The sequence below is a fragment of the Prionailurus bengalensis genome, chromosome D4 (genome assembly GCF_016509475.1).
Source record: "Prionailurus bengalensis isolate Pbe53 chromosome D4, Fcat_Pben_1.1_paternal_pri, whole genome shotgun sequence".
Lineage (NCBI taxonomy): Eukaryota > Metazoa > Chordata > Mammalia > Carnivora > Felidae > Prionailurus > Prionailurus bengalensis.
Window position 1 is genome coordinate 26,792,251 of NC_057359.1, and position 20,355 is coordinate 26,812,605.

Here is a 20,355-nt window from a genome sequence, read left to right on the forward strand (position 1 = left end):
GCACTAGTGTGAAAAGTGGTGTCACCAGTGGACAGAAAATGGGAAAGAGGAAGTCACCCTTAGGTCTTTTGTAATGGGTTATTTTCATTAAAGCACTGTGAATTTCCATAATTAATGTCAGTATCAAATGCATTCCAGATTCATTGGGGTGGGAGCTAAGTTTGCATTATTATTATGTAGCTAAGTTTGAGTTGATTCTGCTGTTCAGTAATTGAAGGGAAGACAGCCAAAATTTATGTTCCCATTTTACCTTTTCACAATCTCATAGTTAATACAGCATTGCCTTTTTTTTTGAGGGCATATATTCACCCTATTTTATCTTATTCATGGCTTGTAGTTAATTTTGAGGTAGCAACCCCTTTCCATCACTACTACCGATTACTTGTAGATGGGAAGTACAATTTTCAGGTTATTAAATCTTCTTATCTCATTTTTAAAAATGCACATGCGTAGATATGTGTAAATTATAAAATTCATTTAGAAAATACTATCACAAGAATTTGGAGATGCTTTTGAAATTTGCCTCTTTTCATATTTACTAGTATTTGAGGATTAAAGTTCAGCAAAACATTGAAAAATCTTACTTTTTTTCTTTTTAGATCATCCAATTATGATGGGTTTTGAACCCCTTGTTAACCAGAGGCTACTTCCACCTACCTTCCCTCGATATGCAAAAATAATTAAAAGGGAAGAAATGGTCAACTATTTTGCAAGATTAATAGATAGAATAAAAACTGTTTGTGAGGTGGTCAATTTAACAAATTTACATTGTATTCTGGTAAGTACAAATCTCTGCTTTGGATTATGATTTTGATTGAACAACAGAATAGTTTATCACTTTTTAGACTGTCCGATGGATAAATAATATTGTTTGCTTTCTTTGATAGCTGGAGGATTAAGTGTTGTATGTGTATTGTCTGTATTTTTCTATTTAATCTTCACAAGGATTATATACTATCCATCTTAGAGATTAAAAGACTAAAGTTTAGATAATTCACCGAAGTTTGAAGAATGGGAATTTAAACCCTGGATTCTGTCTTCAAAACTTTTGTGTGTATACACATACGTATGTACATGCATGTATACATGTATATTTTCATATAAAAATTAGATCGTGGTGCTTGTTAACCTGCTTTCTTTTATCACTAATCTCTATATCATGAACATCTTTCTTTTCATGTCAACAAATAAACATATTTCTATATTATTCAGTTGGCTACATGGTATTCCATTGTAAATATAGATCACAATTTTTTCCAGTTCATTCATATTATAGTGAGGCCCTTTTCAGCGTTTTAATGTTGTAAACGATACTAATGTGAACATTTTTGTAGGTAGACCTTTGTATCATCTGCTTCCTTCTTCCTTAAGTTATAATCCTAAACCATGAAGCTGCTGGGTTGAAGAGTATATACATTTTTACATATTTTGGATTAATCTTCTTTATGGGTTAAAATATAGAAAAGCAATGTTAGGAAGGTAGAAAATATGCAGAATAATACTGTTGTTATTTAGACACAAGCACACTTATTTGTTGTGCACAACTCTGCATAGAGATACGTAATTCCTAGCCCATGTCATTTTCCCTGTGAGGTCTTCCTTGTTGGTTCTAGGCTGCTTCTGTTCCTGTATTCCTGGAGATGATTATTATCTCATTTACATTCCTGGAATTGAGCAGCAGCCTCTGGAATATTTTTTTTCATGGTCAGCAAAGATTTGTGCTTTTGTTTATGCTTTTTCTTGTAATAACTTTGTTTTCCCTTCTAATTCTTTGTCATTAACACCAGTATGAGTCTTCATTGCTTAGTGAAACTTCCCCTGTTTGTGTCTTTGTTACCCCATTTCTGTTTGCTTTTTTTTTTTTTTTTTTTTTTTTGTAGTTTTTTCCTTATTCTGTCATAAGAATCATGGAATCTTAAAGGTTGAAAAGATCATAGACATAACCCAGTTCATTTTATAGTTCATCGTATAGGTAAACAAAGTTAAGGCTTAGAGGGCTTGTAACCAAAATAGATGATTGGTTAGTGGCATATCAGGAGTTAGACTGATTTAGATTAAAGAATAAGACTTTCTTATTCTTCTGCTATATCTCCTTTTTTGATTCTTAATTATGTAAATGTATATTTGTGTTCAGATTAATTGTAAGATTTTTGAAAAGAAATTGATCAATGTGAGTTGGAATAAGAATAATGCAACAGTTGGAATTTGACATTCTGGCAGAAAGTTATGGATTGCCTTGTCAGAAAGTTGAATGCTGAATGACACAGCATAGCTGGGGGAGTCAGGCCTGCACTTCCAGCACTGGACATGAAGAGGGCATAGAAGGAGAAGAATCTGGCTCCCTGGAGCACTTGGGACAGGAATACGTGTTGTGGGATGAGGGGAGGTAGGGAGTAGTTGAGGCTAAGGATAGAGGAAAAGATTAAAGTTAGAGGGAGAAGGAACCAAACAGTCTGGTAGTTCTGCCTAAGAAACCGGTCACTGTTCAGATAAGGAGTACATCTCAGTGGAAAATTGGGAAAGGACATGAGCATACACACTGAAAAGGAAGTAAATGTGAAAAAGGTGTAACCTTACTAGTAATTGAAGAAATGCAGTTTATAATAACTAGATTGAAAAGTATAGCAATATTTACTGTTGATGGAGGGAAATAGTAGCTCTCCTATACTCCTGTGGCTGTCTCTCTCAGAATTCTTAAAAATAGTGTATATCCTGACCCAGCAACTCCCATTCTAGAGATTTAGCATAAGAAAATCATCTAAGATATGTTGCGAAGACGAACTAAAGAGGTATTTGGTGCGTCATCATTTGTAATCTTGAAAAACTAGAAACACTGGTGATACCACTATCCATCCTATGGGTATGTGTAGAATATATGCCACAGTGCCGTTAAAAAGCATGTTATAGAAAAATATTGACATAAGGAAATGTTTGTGAATGTCAAGTCCTGCTTCAAAAATACTTTACCCATTTTATACATTGTCACACAGAAGTGATGGTCAGACACAGCGAAGTTCAGTTTTTCAAATACTGGAATAACAAATATCAAGATGTCAGTTATGACTGTAGTTTATGGTCTGCATGTTTCTGCATTTTCACATGGGTGAATATGGGTGGGGCAGTTAAATAAATGGATTAACAGTTTGGGAGATGCGGTTGACTATAGAGAAAAGATTGGAAAGGAACAGAGTAAACACAGGGGGATAATAAATTAAGAGACCGTTACTGCAGTTCAAGGGAGAGAGAATAGAAGGATGGCAGGGAGGTGACATGAGGTTGTCAGAGTTAGAGCTATGTATGAAATAAAATTGATAGCATATTGGTGATGAATTAAAATATGGGACATGAGAGAGCTTTCAGGAAGGCCCAGGGTTTCTGACTTGCAAATCTTGATACACACTGGTGCTGCTTACCGAAATGGGGAAATTCAAAGACCCTTAGTCAACTGAGGGTCTTAGTAAGCCCGATTTTGAGGTACCTTTGAAATATTTATGTAGAGATATTGAATTAGGTATTGATTATATGGATAGAACTTAGAAGTCTGTGTTCAATATATAGTTTTGGAACTATTACAAGTAGTAATCAAAGGAAGCATGAATACGGAGACGATTGTGAGGGAAAAAGTATATAGCTTGAGAAAAGAAAAATAGTCTGGAACTAAACTTTGAACCTACAGAGCAGACTGAGAAGTGACCACAGAGGAAGAAACTCATGGAAGTCAGTTAAAAGGTTTTTCAAAAAGGAAGTCCTGTCACATACTGCTGAGAGGTCAGATGAAAGAGGTGAATAAGTCCAAAACAGATGTTGATTGGATTTGGTGTCAGACAACAGTGGTGACTAGAGTGAAGAGCCAGGCTAGTGTGTGTTGATGAAGGGGGCCTTTGAATAAGGAGAGATGATGCAGCCAACTCCTTTAGAAAGTTTGGCTGAGAAGGCAGTGGTTAAGAGTGAAATGTGGGAGCATGTGACAGTATTTTTCTTTTTAAAGATGGGAGAAAATTTTACTTAAATGTAAATGGGGAGGATATGGCAGAAAGGGAGAACTTAAATATCAGGGGAAAACAAGGATGGATTATTGACCATGTGTAATGTTCTGATAAGACCAAAAGGAATGCAGTGTGTAGTACAAGTTGGGGGTCCTCCGTTGTTAAAGTGGGCAAGGTAGGATCTAGGTACAAATGTGGGTTCAGTAATAACATTCAGAGGCTGAAGCAGAGGATTGCCTGCTGGATAGATGACTTAATTTTCTTTGTAATGTTAAATGGGAGGACATCTGTGGTGGAGAACATTCACTTTGAAAAGTGTAAGCAAGGTATAAAAGTTAGTTGTTAAAAAAGTGAATTGACTAGAGAAACTTGGTAGGATTTGGCAGAGTACCCCTTTAAATTGAGGATCATGAGTCTGGAAAATACAGAAAAATATGAAAATGATAGGTAACTACTACCCTATATAATCTACAGAAGTTAACATCTTAGTGTATTTTCTTAGCTTTTTTCTTTTATCTATGTATAAACCCATATAATAGTTTTCTAAGCATATCTTTCAGGAACAGTTATATGAATCCAGTTGGCCTGGTTACGTGGTATTTATTTCTGTGAAGTAGGAAGTAAACTTCTACCATTAGTTAGGAAATTATTATTGGTACTATTATTTTCATGGTGTGCATACATAATATTTGTATACACAATTGACTATTGTTCAGTTAAAAAAAAATTAAGCTCCAAAATCCTCCATCGTCCTATTGATAAAATTAGACAATTCCTATAGAAATGATTCTTAGCTCTTTGTCATATTTTAATTCTACTAGTATTTAATTTGCAGAAGGTCTGATAAAAATGGCATGCTAAATAAAACATTTCTGGCTTTTATTAATCTATTAATGACATTACTTTTTCTGTGTGTATCAGGATTTTTTCTGTGAATTTAGTGAACAATCTCCTTGTGTTCTTTCAAGATCTCTATTACAAGTAAGTTCTACATAGTATTGAAATACTTCTTTAAACATCAAATTATTTGTGTGTTGACATTGTTTTATTGATGCTGGAACAAAAGTAGATGCTTTTAAAGGATGTTCAACAGTTAGTGTTATATTTTTGTGATAGAAATATTGGAATATTAGACATTCACCAAGACCATATGCTGGACTATAAAACAAACCTTAATAATTTAAAATCAGTTGAAATCATACAAAGTATGCTCTCTGACTATTTTGCAATGAAACTAGTAATCCATAAATATTTTCCAAATATTTGGAAATTAACACACTTCTAAACAACCCTTGAGCCAAAGAAGAAGTCTTGAGGATAATTTGAAAATATTTTGAACTGAATGAAAATGAAAATATAACATACAGATTCTGTGGGATGGATATAACTGAAGCAGTGCTTAGAGGAAAATTTAGAGGATTAAATGTTTATATGAGAAAAAAAGAAAATGGTTGCCAGAGGGGTTGGAGATAGGGGAATGAGTGAAATAAGTGAAGGGGATTAAGAGATACAAATTTCCAGTTATAAAATAAATAGGTCACAGGGGTGAAAAGTACAGGATGTGGAATATAGTCAATAGTATTGTAATAACTTTGGTGACAGATGGTAACTGCACTTGCCATGGTGAGCATTTCCTGGTATATAGAATTGTCGAATCACTGTGTTCTACATCTGAAACTAATATAATACTGTATGTCAACTATACTTCAATTAAGTTTTTTTAAAAAGAAAGCTCTGAAAATTTAAGCTTCTGCTTTAAAAAAAAAAAAGAGCAAATGAAACTCAAAGCAGGCAGAAGAAAAGAAATACTACAGATAAAAGGAGATATCAGTAAAATAGGAAACAGGTAAACAGTAAAAAAAATTAATGTAACTAAAATCCTGATTCTTTTGAACATATCAATAAAATTGAAGAACCTCTAACCAGGCAGAACAAGAAAAAAAAGAAGGTATAGTACAGATGAATAATATCACAAATGAAAAAAGAAAGGACCACTGCAGACTCCAAAAGGGTCTGTAAAAGGATATATGGGAAATATTATAAACAACTCTGTGTCCATAAATTCAAAATCATAGATGAAATGGACGAATTTCTTGAAGGACACTATCAAAACTCATGAAGAAACAGAGAACTTGAATGATCCTACATCTGTTAAATTGAATTCATAGTTTAATACCTTCCAACAGAGAAAATTCCAGGTCAATTCTGTACAGTCTGTTCCAAAAAATAGAAGAGGCAACAATATACATAATAAAGCCAGCATTATCTCAGTAGCAAAACCAAACAAAGACATTAAAAGCATGGAAAATTATAGGCCAGTATCCCTTATGAGCATAGATAGAACCACCTTAAAGTATTATGATATCAAATTCAGCAATATATAAAAAAAATAATACATCATGACCAAATGGGCTTTATCCCAAAAATGCAAGCCTGGTTCAACCTTTGAAAATCAGTCCATGTAGGGGCACCTGGGTGGCTCAGTCAGTTAAGCATCCGGCTCTTGTTTTCGGCTCCAGTCCTGATCTCCTGGTCATGAGATTGAGCCCTACTTTGGGCTCTGCAAGGAGTATGGAGCCTGGTTGGGAGTCTGTCTCTGCCCCTCCCCTGCTTGCGCTCACTCTATCTTTCAATAAGCATTTTTTATTTAAATTTTTAAATTTAAATTTATTTTTTAAATTTGTTTTTTAAATAAACATTAAAAAAAAAAAAAAACCAGTGTAATCCACCATACGATCAAAGTCTCATGGGGCGCCTGGGTGGCTCAGCCAAAGCCTCCAACTTTGGCTCACGTCATGATCTCACGGTTCATGAGTTAGAGCCCTGCGTCCAGCTCTGTACTGACAGCTCAGAGCCTGGAGCCTGCTTTAGATTCTTGTCTCCAGCTCTCTCTGCCTCTCCCCCACTTACACCTTGTCTCTGTCTCTGTCTCTGTCTCTCTCTCTCTCTCTTAAAAATAATAAACATTAGAAAAATTAAAAAAAAAATAAAGTCTCAGTACATTCAGGGAAAGCATTTGACAAAAGTCAGCATCCATTCATGACAAAAACTCTCGTCAAAACTAGGAATAGAAGAAAGCTTCCCTTAACCTGATATAGAGTATATACAAAAAACTTGCAGCTAACGTCATACTTAGTGATGAAAGATTAAATCCTTTCCTCCAAAGATTGGGAGTAAAGTGAGGATGTCAGCTCTCTCACTCCTCTCTTATTCAACATACTACAGATGGCCCATGACTTAAGATGGTTCAATTTATGATTTATCGACTTTGTAACAGTCTGAAAGTGATGTCCATTCAGTAGAAACCATACTTTGCATTTTGAATTTTGATCTTTTTCTGGGCCAGCAATGTGTATTATGACACTCTCTCCTGATCCTGGGCTTGACCAGCAAGTTGCAGCTCCCACTCAGCTACACAATCACAAGGGTAAACAGCCTGTTTAACCATTCTGTTTTTCACTTTCGGTATCGCAGTCAATAAATTACTGGAGGTATTCAACACTTTATTATCAAATAGGCTTTGTGTTAGATGATTTTGCCCCACAATAGGCTAATGTAAGTGTTCTGAGCACATTCAGAGTAGTCTAGGCTATAAGCTATGGTGTTCGGTATGTATTCAGATGTATTGAATGCGTTGCAGCTTATTCAACTTAAAATGGGTTTTGGGATGTAACCCCATTATAAGTTGATGGAGATCTGTATTGGAAATTTTAGCCAGTGAAAAAAGGCAGGAAAAGGAAACAAAAGGCATACAGCTGAACAGGGAAGAAATCATCAGTGTTTTACAGACATTATTTTCTGTGTGGAGCACCAGAATTTTTAGAGAAGTTCCTAGACCAGATGGGTGAGTTTAACAAGAGCACAGGAGGGGCGCCTGGGTGGCTCAGTCGGTTAAGCGTCCGACTTCGGCTCAGGTCACGATCTTGCGGTCCGTGAGTTCGAGCCCCACGTCGGGCTCTGTGCTGACAGCTCAGAGCCTGGAGCCTGTTTCAGATTCTGTGTCTCCCTCTCTCTCTGACCCTCCCCCATTCATGCTCTGTCTCTCTCTGTCTCAAAAATAAATAAACGTTAAAAAAAAAAAATTTAAAAAAAAAAAAAAAAAACAAGAGCACAGGATATGAGGTCAATCGATATACAAAAAACAATTGTATTCTTATATACTTTCAGGGAACAATGGGAAGTCAAAAATTTAGCAGTACTATTTACAATAATCTCAAAAAAAACCACAAAATACTTAGATATAAATCTAATACCTGTTTGTAGACAATGCAGAAAAACTAGAAGTATTGGTGAAAGAATTCAAAGACCTAAATAAATGGAAAGGTATATACCTTGTTTGTGGATTGGAAGAATTAATATTTTTAAGATGTTCTTCCCAAAATTGTTCTATAGATTCAAAGCAGTCTCAATAAAATCATAGCAGGATTTTTTACAGTGTTGCAAGAACAGTTGGACAGACATATGCAAAAAAAAAAATTGACTTAGAATGCATCATAAATCTAAAATGTAAGACTATAAAACTTTTACAAGAAAAGACAGGAGAAATCTTTGACTTTAGAAGGCAGAGTATTCTTAGGTATGACACCAAAAACACAATTCTTAAAAAATGGTCAGTTGATCAACTTAAAAGTATAAGTCTGTGGAAGATACTGTTAAAATGAAAAGAGACTACAGAATGGGAGAAAATATTTGCAAATCATGTGTAGCATAGGACTTGTATTATACAAAGAAATTTATAAACCTAGCAGAAACAGACAACCTAGTTTTTTTAAGATATCCAACATAATTGGTACTAGGGATATGCAGATTAAAACCACAATGAAATACCACTATCTTTCTTTTCTAATATCTTTTAAAAAGAAGAAAGAAAAACTGATAATACCAAGTGCTGGTGAGGATGCATTTACTGATAGATAATTCCATGAAGTGCTACAACCACTTTGTAAAACAATTTGGCAGATTCTTATTAAATGTACAGATCCCACTCCTGCTTAATGTTTACCTAAGAAAACTGAAACCCAGTTTTCTCCTGGAAACCTGTATGCGAATGTTTATAGCTATTTGTTTCATGATCACCCAAAACTGGAAACAACCCAAATGGGTTAGGAAATCAAAGAAGGGATAGTATAGGAAATATTAAAATATGCTGAGGTCAGTAAGGGGATAAAATGAAATGCAAACTATTGTTAAATAATCTATTTTAAATTTAATCATTAAATAATTTTTCCAATTTCAGGAAGTGTGTATTCCAAAATGTTCATAAGAGACAAAGTTTGTCAACTAAATATTTATAGCCATTTGCTGTTTAATAACTTATGAAGCCCTCTTTCTTATATATTAGCTTATTTGACATATTCAGACTAGTCATTTCATTTTGGGGTTTGTTTTTTTAAGTTTATTTATTTTTGAGAGAGAGGGAGAGAGAGAATTCCAAGCAGACTCCTCACTGTCCGCACAGAGCTGGACACAGGCACAATTATGAACCTGTGAAATCATGTCCTGAGTTGAAACAAGAGCCAGCTGAGCCACCCAGGTGTCCCTGGTCAGCTCATTTTGACTAGTTCACTATTATTGCCTTTGGCTTGAGAGGTATTTTTTCTTTATACACCTTCATCAGAATACATCTTAAATATAGATTAACAAGTAATAACCGATTGTGGAGGTAGTGATTCATTGATTTCCACCAGGTTTTTATGCTTTAATCTCTTCTGTTGTGTTCATGTCACAGTAATGACAGTTATATGTACAATATGTCAAGATTTTGACAGCATTACTAATACATAACATTTGTTTTAAGACTACTTTCCTGGTGGATAACAAAAAGGTCTTTGGAACCCATCTCATGCAAGACATGGTGAAAGATGCACTTCGGTCTTTTGTCAGTCCTCCGGTGCTCTCCCCAAAGTAAGTACTGTGAGACTTTTCATAGCGTGTACATTTCTTAAAAGCCCCAGGTCTCTGTGCTCGTTTACAGCCAAGGCATAAAAACTGTTGGAATCACATCTTCATGCAGAAAATAAATAACTCATAGTAAAATTAATTGATTTCTGCTGCATATTATTTAGATTTAAACTGAAGTTTTTGTGAGGTTGACGTTAGGCTCAATATGAGAAGAAAACCTTACAAGGAATTATCAAATACAGTAAGTTGCATTGATTCTTACTGTGTGCAAAGCACTGTGTTAGGTAAGCACTTTGGGAGTAATTATAAAAAATCAGATAAGGTCTCTTAATGATCTGAGTCTAGATAAAAATAGAAAATGCAGATAATTATTTCTTAAATTATGTTCTGATAGAAACATGTTGCTTTAATAAGAGGCTGGAAAGGATTTCATACAGCAAGAAATCATCATTTGTGTTGGCATTTTAGAAAAGGAATAAAGCTTTTCCAAAGGGGACGGAAGAAAGGTGTTGTTATTTCTTATAGCAAAGAAACCAGCATGTCTAAAGACATGAGCATATGAATTGTGTATTTTAGGAACAGTTAGTGGTTCAGCATTCAATTTGTTGAATAAATCATGCCACATTTCACATAAAACTTTTTCCTCTCTTAACTTGGGTTTCTCAGAAGCAGATCCTGAGACTGTGGATCCTGTGTTCCCAGGAGCAGCTCCTGGTGGCTTAGTCAGTTAAGTGTCCAGCTCTTGACCTCAGCTCAGGTCATGATCTTACACTTCATGAGATCAAGCCCCTCATTGAGCTCTGCACTGGCAGTGTGGAGCCTGCTTGAGATTCTCCCTCTTTCTCTCTCTCTCTCTGCCCCTCCCTCCCTCCCTCCCTCCCTCCCTCTCTCTCTGTCTCTCTTTCTTTCTCTCTCTTTATAAATAAATGAACTTTAAAAGAAAAAAAAAAAAGAAACTGTTCCCAGGAGAAACCAGCGGTGTTGTCGGCAAGTGGGACATGCAAAGGAAAAAAAAACTGTGCAGAGATATACTTCAGGGAAAGTAACTCTGGTTATGTCCTGGTGGGAAGCTCTGGAGATAGTGTGGGTAGCACCTCAGAGTTGTTAGGGATAAAACAAAGGAGCCTGAGAATTTACCCACATACAAGTCCATTAAGGACTGACTCTGGGAGGAGGTAAATTCCCAGGCAGCCTCAGTGTTGCTTATATTCCCTGTTTCATTCACAGTAAAAGCCACAGTCCTTATGATTGAGCCTAGGAGGTCCCATACACTCTGGTCTAGACTCCTGTCCTGATGCCTCTCTGGCTTCATCTCTTACCCCACTCCCCCCATCAGCCACACTGCCCTCGTTGCTATTCCAGGAACATACAGGCTCACTCTCACCCTACAACCTTTACACAGAGTCTGAGGTGGAGGACATTTTACTCAGAAATCCCCAAGACTGACTGCCTCACCGCCTTCAAGTCTGTTTAACTTCATCTCAGCCAGGACTGCTTTGATCAGACTGTTTTAAGAAGTACAACCTCTCCCCTGCCTCAGCCCAGCACTGGGCTGTATATAGTTCTCTCTCCTGTAACAACGATCTTCTTACCTGCTGTATAATTTGCTCCTTCACTGTGCTTACGTGCTGTATATATACACTACATAATTCTTCATTGTGTTCATTTTTTATTTCCCTCTCGTCCTCCCCCCACTCCCGTTAGAATATGAACTCTACAAGGTCAGGGCAGGTCGTTTTGGCTCTTTGTTCACTAATGTATCACAGGTGCAAGAACACTGTCTAGCACACAGCACATGATGAATCTTTGTTGAATGAGTGAATAAATAAATGGCAGTTGGATGGTTAAGATAGTTTGGGACTTACGAGTTTTGAATGCTTTGGTAAAATTTGGTCTTTATGGTCAGTGAGGAAGTGCTCAGGTTTTTAGGAGGAAATTAGCATAGGATAGTATGTATTTTTTTATGGTGTGTAGTTTTTAACAGGAAACAAACTGGTAGTGATAAAGGAGGCAAAGTGTTGAGGTAGGCTAATTCGGTACTACAGGCAAGAAATTAGATAAAGGATTAAACTCTGGGATTATAAAGAAGACAGACCTGAGGAACATTTCAGAGGTAAAATTAATAGGACTTGACAACTGATTCAGCAGGGGAAGGAAAGGAATAAGAAGGTAAATAAGTTGCTTTAAAAAAAAAATAAACCAGAAGCTGGTTGTTTATATTATTATATAATATTATGTTTATATTATTATATAAATATATGGTCGTGTTTGAAGTTTAGACAGTGCATAAAATGTGAAAAATAATAAAAATCCCCTGAAGTCTTAGCCTTGAGGTAACATTTTGATGACCATCACTATAGATCTCTTAGATCCCTTAGATCTGTGCTACATAGATATATGATACACATTTGACTTTATGTAAATGGGATCATGTTAAACAAGCTGTTTTTATCATGAACTTTTAATTACTTTTTGTGGATTGCTTTCTTAAAATTTTTGTTTTTAAAATTCTTTTTTTTCCCCCACTCAAAGGTACATCATGAATTTGTGTTTCAAATGATCTGATGTAGATCCAATTAATTCTTTATAATGGTTGCCAAATATATCATAATGTGAATGTATTCTGTGCATTGGGGTTTACTGGATGGGGGCATGTGTACTTATAATAGATATTACCAGATTGCATTCTAAAAGATTGTAACAATTTGTATTTCTGTTAGCAGTATATGAGAGTGCACATTCCCTAACTCCTTTTAATTTTTTCCAGTGTGTTTAGCAGGAAACAATATCTCATTGTTACTTTAATTTGAGGATTTAATACAATATTTATTGAACATTTAGAAATACTTTTCTATGAATTATTTATATCCTTTGCCCATTAACTTTTAAGTGGTTTACTTTTTTGGAAAATTTATATGAGCTGTTTGTACATTATGAGTATCTAATATACATTGTTAAACAATAGTATCTATCATACAGTATATAGCTCCTCATAGTATACAAGTCCTGACTAAATTATCTTTCAACTCCTTCATTTGTGATAGGCATTGCAGATTTTTTTTCCTTAAGTTTTCTTTTGCATCACAATTTTTGCCTTCTGTGTGGTAGTTTTTGCTACTAAATTTTATCCAATATTTTAGGTTTCTTGTTGGAGGTAAATCGCCCCAGCACATAGGTTGTACCTTTAGTCACTTCCAAAGATTTTTGTTCAAGGTTTTGTCCAAAGATTTTTATTCTTGTGTATTTAAGATTAAGTGGTGTGAAGATAGAAGTTCAACCTGATTTTCCTTCTAGGTAGTCTATTGGGTGAACATCACTTACAATATAAACCATCATTTCCCACTGGATTAAAAGAAGACCACCTTTATTTTACTTGGAAATCCTTTATGTATTGAAATTTTTTTCCAGTTCCAATGATAGTGTTTTCTTTTTGTTTTGTTTTTGATGATTCTTATTATTGTGGCTTTGTCTTAAGTTTTAATATCTTGTTAAGACATGTCCTCTGGCTACATTCTTTTTCAGGATTTTGTTGGCCCTTCCCTGGTTAACCCTTTATTGGGCGTGTGGTTTGCAGATATTTTCTCCCATTCTGTAGGTTGCTTTTTCATTTTGTTGATTGTTTGCTGAGCAGAAGCTTTTCAGTTTGACGTAATCCTGCTGCTTATTTTTGCTTTTGTTGCCTTTGCTTTTGGTGCAAAACCAAAAAATCTTGATCCCCTATGTTTTCTTCTAATACACCAGAAACTTCAGATCTTACATACAAAAGTGGGTCTTTAATCCATTTTTATTTGATTCTTGTGTATGGTGTAAGGGTCCATTGTCATTTCTTTTACATGTGGCTGTCCAGTTTTCCCAGTATTACTTATTGAAGAGTCTGTCTTTTCCCCATTGTATATTCTTGGCTTGTCAAAAGTTAATTGACCATATATGCATGCTTTTTTTTTCCCCCTAGGCTCTCTATTCTGTTTTATTGATCTATGTGTCTGTTTTTATGCCAATAATATTCTGTTTTGAATACTGTCACTTTGGTAGTATAGTTTGAAATCTGGGAGTGTGATGCCTCCAGCTTTTTTTTCTTTCTCAAGATTGCTTTGTTTTCAGAGTGTTTGGGGTCCCATATAAATTCTGGGGTTGTTTTCTCTATATCTGTGAAACATGCTATTTGAATTTCAGTAAGGATCGACTCTAACAATATTCTTCCAGTCCAAAAGCACAGAATATCTTTCTATTTATTTGTGTCTTCAGTTTCTTTCATGAGTGTCTTAGAGTTTTCAAAAGTGATCTTTCCCCTCCTTGGTTAAATGTATTCCTAAGTACTTTATTGTTTTTGGTGCTCTTATACATGGGATTACTTTCTTAATTTCTCTGATAGTTTATTGTCAGTGTATAGAAATACAGCAGATTTTTGTATATTGATTTTTTATACCCTGCAGCTTTACTCAGTTAAGTAGTCCAACAGTTTTTTGATGGAATTTTTAGGTTTTCTACATAATATGTCGTCTGCAAACAGACACTTAAAAATTATTTTAAAATTTGTAATTAAATACATCCAGTATTCAGATTTGTATAAGTGACATACACTACCATCCATTTAAACAATATTTTTCTTTGGTTTTTATATATTCACCTTTTGGAGAATTGATAAAATTTGATAAATACTTAATGCATATTTATATGAATTTATAAATTTTATCAGTTCCCTTATGTAATAAATATAATAAATTAGTACTTGCTGTTGCCAGGCCAGAACCTTTTTGGGTTCTAGGGAAGAGAAGAACACACCTGCTAACAAGGCACCTCGCATCCAGTGGGAGAGACTGAACAGTAGACAAATACATAATGTGAGTTTGTAGAAAGATAAAGGGGATAGATAGTTCTCTTAGGGCATAGTTATAGAAAGCACGTGGTGAAACGTGAGTGAACTGAGGTAGTGAGCTGTGCAGAATTAGGGTCGGGCTTCCGACAGCAACATCATGTCCTAGAGTAGAGCTGAGCTTGAATATCAAGGAGCAGCTAATTTTCACGAATTAAATTATTAGAAATACATCTAGATCAGCAGTTCTTAAGCTTTTTTGTCTTGGGACCCCTTTACATTCTTAAAAGTTATTAAAGACCCAGATAGCTTTTGTTTATATGGGTCATGTGTATTGCTACCTACTGTTTTAGAAATTAAAACAATACTTTAAAAATATTTATTAATTTTTTTAAATAGGAAACCCATTACATTAATCGAAACATTTTTGTGGAAGACAACCATGTTTTTAAGAAAAATTAGTGATAAAAGTGGCAGTTTTACATTTTTGTAGATCTGTTTTCTGTCTGTCCTAATAGAAGATAGCTGAATCATTTTGACCTGCTTCTGCTTTCAGTCTGTTAACGCATGCCATGTAGACTCCGGAAACACTTACCGTACACTTGTGAGAGAAGGAATACCAAAGGCGAATAACATCCTAATGTTATTGTGAGAATGGTTTTGACCTTGTCCCCTAGAAAGCATCCCAAAGTCACCACCCCCACCGGGGAATCTGGGCCACATTCTGAGAGCTGCTGGCTGCCATTTCAAATCCAACTTCCCGCACCCCTCCCTCCCCAACACTCCAGCCAGTCCTTTCCTCCACCTCTGGTCCTAGAGGTGTCCACTGTGCACTACAGTTTGTGTCTCTTATGAATGCTTATACACTTCACCCAAATATGTGTCCAGAAATAATACATCCATTTATTTTATATGTTTTTAGACTTCACATAAATGTTGTCACACTGTATACATCCTTTTGCAACATGATTTTTTCATTCAACATTAGGGTTTTGAAATCAACAGGTTTGATACTTTGTTCATTGAAATCCACCCTTGGAATATGTTGCAGTTTGTTTTGCTGCTTCTCTATAAATGGACATTTAAGTTCTTTCTAATTTATTACTATTGAAAACAGTGCTGTAGTGAACTTCTTTGAGTATGTCTCCTTGTGCACATAGCCTGTCTATACTTAGAACTGGAATTAATTGCTGATCGTAGGGTATGTGCATCTTCAACTTCACTAGTTTTGCCAAATTGCTTTACAAAATAATTTAACCAATTTGTATTCCAGACTACAGGGTATAAGAATTCCAGTTTTCTTAGACTTTGTGCTTTGTCATAATCAGACTCTTCAGTTTTTGACAATCTGATATGTGTGAAATAGTGTCTGTGTCTGATTTGCATCTTTCCCTTTTCTATTTAACAGTCTCCTTTAGCACTTTGATTATTACTTATTTAGGGTTAGTTACAGTTCAACCTTCATTGTTCGAAGATTCCATATTTGCAGATCTTGCTTACTTGCTAAGATATATTTGTAACCTTCAAATCATTGCTCTGCTCTCGCTGAATTCATGGACATGGGCAGAGCAGCAAAAAAAAAAAAAAAAAGAGTCTCCCAGTACTGAATAAGGAAACTCTCTACCTTCTTTTTCAGTTCTTATACCGTGAACAGCTCCATTAGGTGCCATGTTCTTCACATTTTTGTGCTTTTTGTTGGTGATTTCATAGTTTCAAATGACCTCCATCTGTAATGATACGCTGTCTAGTGTCCCTTAGCACAAGAAGGCTGTGGCATGCCTCTCAGAGAGAATATGTATGTTAGATAAGCTTCACTCAGCCATGAGTTTGGTAATGAATTGGCAATGTACATCACATAAAGCATCTTTAAACACATAATGCAAGGTCATGTAGTGATCAGTTGATGAAGATGGTGTCACCAGTGGCTGGCAGGAACCTAACCCAGTATTTTACCCTAGCGGCAATGTTGCCGTATTCTCTAATTCAGTGTCTGCAGCAGCTTTAAAGAATAGAACTATCATGAGTACCGGGAATTGACTGTATATATGACAGAGTTCATTGCATGATAATATGTAAATGTTATTCCACTGTTTTAGAATTCCAGTGTTAGAGATAAGAAATGTGATCCTGATCTAATTCTTTTTTTCCTTTGTTAAGTGATTGGACACTTTCTTCTGGAAGATTGTAAAGTTTCTGGGTTTGGTTTGGTTTGGTTGGTTGGTTGGTTTTCTGGAATTTAAGAGTTTTACCAGAATGTACGTGTCTGATTTTCAGCAACACCTGTCGGGAACTCAGTCCTTAAAGCCTCAAGTCTTCCAATCAGTAATTTTCCTTTATTTATCTCTTGTCATTTTTGCTGTGATGTGAGAAAGTTCTTCCTTGACCTTCAAGACTACAAGTGAGCATCTTTTCATCTGTTGAATTTTTAAATTTGAAAATCCTAATTTTGGGATCCAGAAAGTCTTTTTTTTTTTTTTTCCTCCTTTAAGAGCTTTATTTTAATCACCTTAAGTAACTTTCTTACTTTCGAGTTAAAGATCTAGCAGACCTTCTAGCACTTCTCTTTTGCCACCACCTATTCCTGGTGTTCTGCCTCCTCTTTCTCATGGCTGCTGCGTGCACTGTCATTTTCCATTGCATGATTGTGGCTCTGTTGATCTTTGAGGCTCTGGTCAGATTGTTCAGTTATGGCAAATACTTAGAAGTAGTGAGTTGTCTGCTCCTGTCAGTGTGCCAGGGAAAAGTCTTTGCTTTTTTCCCATGTTCTTAAGTGCAAAGGCCACTGACCTCAGGGATAGAAACAAAAATAATCTTCCCATCTATTCAGCCCCCGAATTGGCTCCTCTAGAGCCAGGCAGGTAGCAGACCCTCCCAGACTGCTCAGGAGGGCTTTAGTCACTTTAATAACTGAGACAAGGAGCACCAGAAAGGAAATCACTTGATGAGGATAGAGGATGAGCTGCCAGAAATGTATAAGTGAGGATTTTGGCCAGTGGTTGGAAATGTGGATACATCTTTAAAAAATTAGGATTCTGTATAGCATTTTCTTTGTAATTATTATTATGGGTATAATCTATGAGGGTGTTAGTTGTAGAAAAATAAATAACATTGTAGTAGGGCCATGAAAAAGTAGAACTTTGGAATTTTTCTTCTCTCCTTGTTAATTTGATCTTGTTGGATCCAACTCTGTCCAAGTATAGAACTGGAAGAATTGGAAATGTACATTTGTTGTGCGAATAACACAATAATAGTGAAATATTTCTCAATCTAATGCTAACAGTGTTTAATTTAGTAAGGTATTTGGTTCCATTTTCTCTTTTTTCCACAATTTTGGTCAGTTGGTATCCCTGCTGCTTTTTGTAGGCCAAATAGTTTGATTTTAATGAGCATTATCTTACAGGTGCTGCCTATATAATAATCACCAGGCTAAGGACTGTATTGACTCCTTTGTTACTCACTGTGTTCGGGTAAGAACTGCAGTTTGGATCGTTGTGATGGATACTTTAAAAATTGTGGGGAGTGGGGCGCCTGGGTGGCTCAGTCGGTTAAGTGTCTGGTTGTTGGTTTCGACTCAGGTCGTGATCTCATGGTTTATGAGATCAAGCCCTATATCAAGATGCCTGCTTGAGATTCCCTCTCTCCCTCTTTCTGCCCCTTTCCCGCTCACACACAGGCACTCTCAAATAAAATTTTAAAAAATAAAATAAAAATAAAAATTGTGGGGTGTAATTCCTTCAGTCACATTCATTTGTGTTACTTTTTTCATCCAACAGTTCTTAGTCATTTTCCCCGAAAAAATGAAAAATTTCTGTCTGTTCTTGCACTTGAGTAGATAGCTTTCTAATGTGGAGTCTTCCTGGCAGGTCGTTAAATACTGAGGCACCTTTGATGTCCTCTCACTGTAACCCCCAGGGACCACACAAGCAGAATTAAGTTATGACCCCCATCTGGGAAAACAGAAGTTGTTAAAATTTTTTGTAAATGTGCACAAAAACTATTTTTGACCATATGAACAAGGAATGTTTGTACCAGCCCCAGATACTTCTCTTTGTGCTACCTTAATGAGCAGGATTATAGTAAAATTAAAATTACTACTTGAGATGGGAGCACAAATTTTTTTCAAGTATAGGGTAATTAGGAAAAAATATAAATCTTGTAGTGGATTAAATTAATCATAAATCATTCTCTAATTTAATTATATAAACATTTCTTTTGGAGAACTGAAACAGTTTGGGAGGCCTAATTCCAGTTACTAAAATATAGCAAGGCACCTTGGGAGGGTGAAAGGAGGAGAACTAAAAGGCCAGGTCTCGTCTGTATCATTAACATTTTATCATTGTCAGGAAGATCACTTCACTTTTCTATAAATTCCCCCGTCTTTAAGAAGTGAGGTATTAATACTGCCCCTGTACCTCGTACATAGGCTAGTTATTGATCAAGTGAGATAATATCTATCAAACTGTACAAATTTAAAACAATTCAATTTGAAGGATCTTCTGATTCGCATTTCTTAAATCAGAGCATCTTACCATTCGTGCATATTGTCTGATTAGTGAAGTGTTAACAATATTTTAGGATATAGAATAGGAATTGAAGAACCTTAGGGTTTATAGAGAACAGTTGACCCTTGAACAACATGGGTTTCAACTTTGCAGGTGCACTCGTATGCAGATTTTCTTCAATACGGTACTATAAATATAAGTGTACTTTCTTAAGATTTTCTTTATAACAATTCCTTTTCTTTAGCTTACTTCATTGTGAGAATACAGCATATAATGCATATAACATACAAAATAGGAGTTAACTGACTGTTGATGTTATCAGTAAGTCTTCCAGTCAACAGTTGGCTATTAGTAGTAGTTAAGTTTTGGAGGAGTCAGAAGTTATATGTGGATTTTCAACTCTGCAAGATATAAGTGCCCCCAACCCATGTGTTGTTCAGAGGTCAGCTGTATCAGCCATTACTTAAGCCTTATAATTATTCTGGTATATTTAAAGTAGCACAGAAATGTTACCCTTGAACGTTGGCTTACGGCTTGAGATCCTCAGAAGAGGAAACTATTCTCTTGGAATTGTGGAAAGATATCTAAAGATTGAAGTAACATATTTTTGCCATATGAAAACAGGTTTCATTAATAGCCACTTTCTTCTGGCTCTTGATAAAATCTTGTGTTAAGTTTCCTTAAAAAGAAATACCTATGTAAGAAATACGCATAGTCCTGATTCTTACCTCCACAGTAATTTTTTCCCCTTAAACTAGATTTTGAAAACTTAGAATGTTAATTTTCTTTAGTGTCAAGAAATTTCACATTGGCAGTTAACAAATCGTATGTATTTGCAGCCATTCTGTAGTCTTATTCAGATCCATGGACATAATCGGGCTCGACAGAGAGATAAGCTTGGTCATATTCTTGAGGAATTTGCTACCTTGCAGGATGAGGTAAGAGCCAACAAGTTGCCCTCCCTTCTAAAATTAAGCAGTTCATTTACCTTGATCAGATTTTTAAAAACAGTTCTTTGGAACAACGTTTTAACTATTTAAGTTTTTAGCATGATTAATTTACTTTTAACTTAAAATGTAACATTTCCATATATCAAAGAAAGAGTTTACAAAAAGAGAACAATAATCCAAACTGAGAAACCTCTTAAATTATT

General features: G+C 35.5%; 1 protein-coding gene across 2 annotated transcripts in view; it reads left to right on the forward strand.

Moving 5' to 3' along the window:
- The window catches only part of NAA35 (N-alpha-acetyltransferase 35, NatC auxiliary subunit), a 94,217-nt gene that overhangs the window by 63,176 nt on the left and 10,686 nt on the right, over positions 1-20,355 (forward strand). For both annotated transcript variants that reach the window (XM_043565830.1, XM_043565831.1), the window contains exons 12-16: positions 600-778; positions 4,908-4,967; positions 9,784-9,890; positions 18,101-18,167; positions 20,042-20,140. In XM_043565830.1, coding sequence (XP_043421765.1) covers positions 600-778; positions 4,908-4,967; positions 9,784-9,890; positions 18,101-18,167; positions 20,042-20,140 — 512 coding nt within the window. The remainder of the gene's footprint in view (positions 1-599; positions 779-4,907; positions 4,968-9,783; positions 9,891-18,100; positions 18,168-20,041; positions 20,141-20,355) is intronic.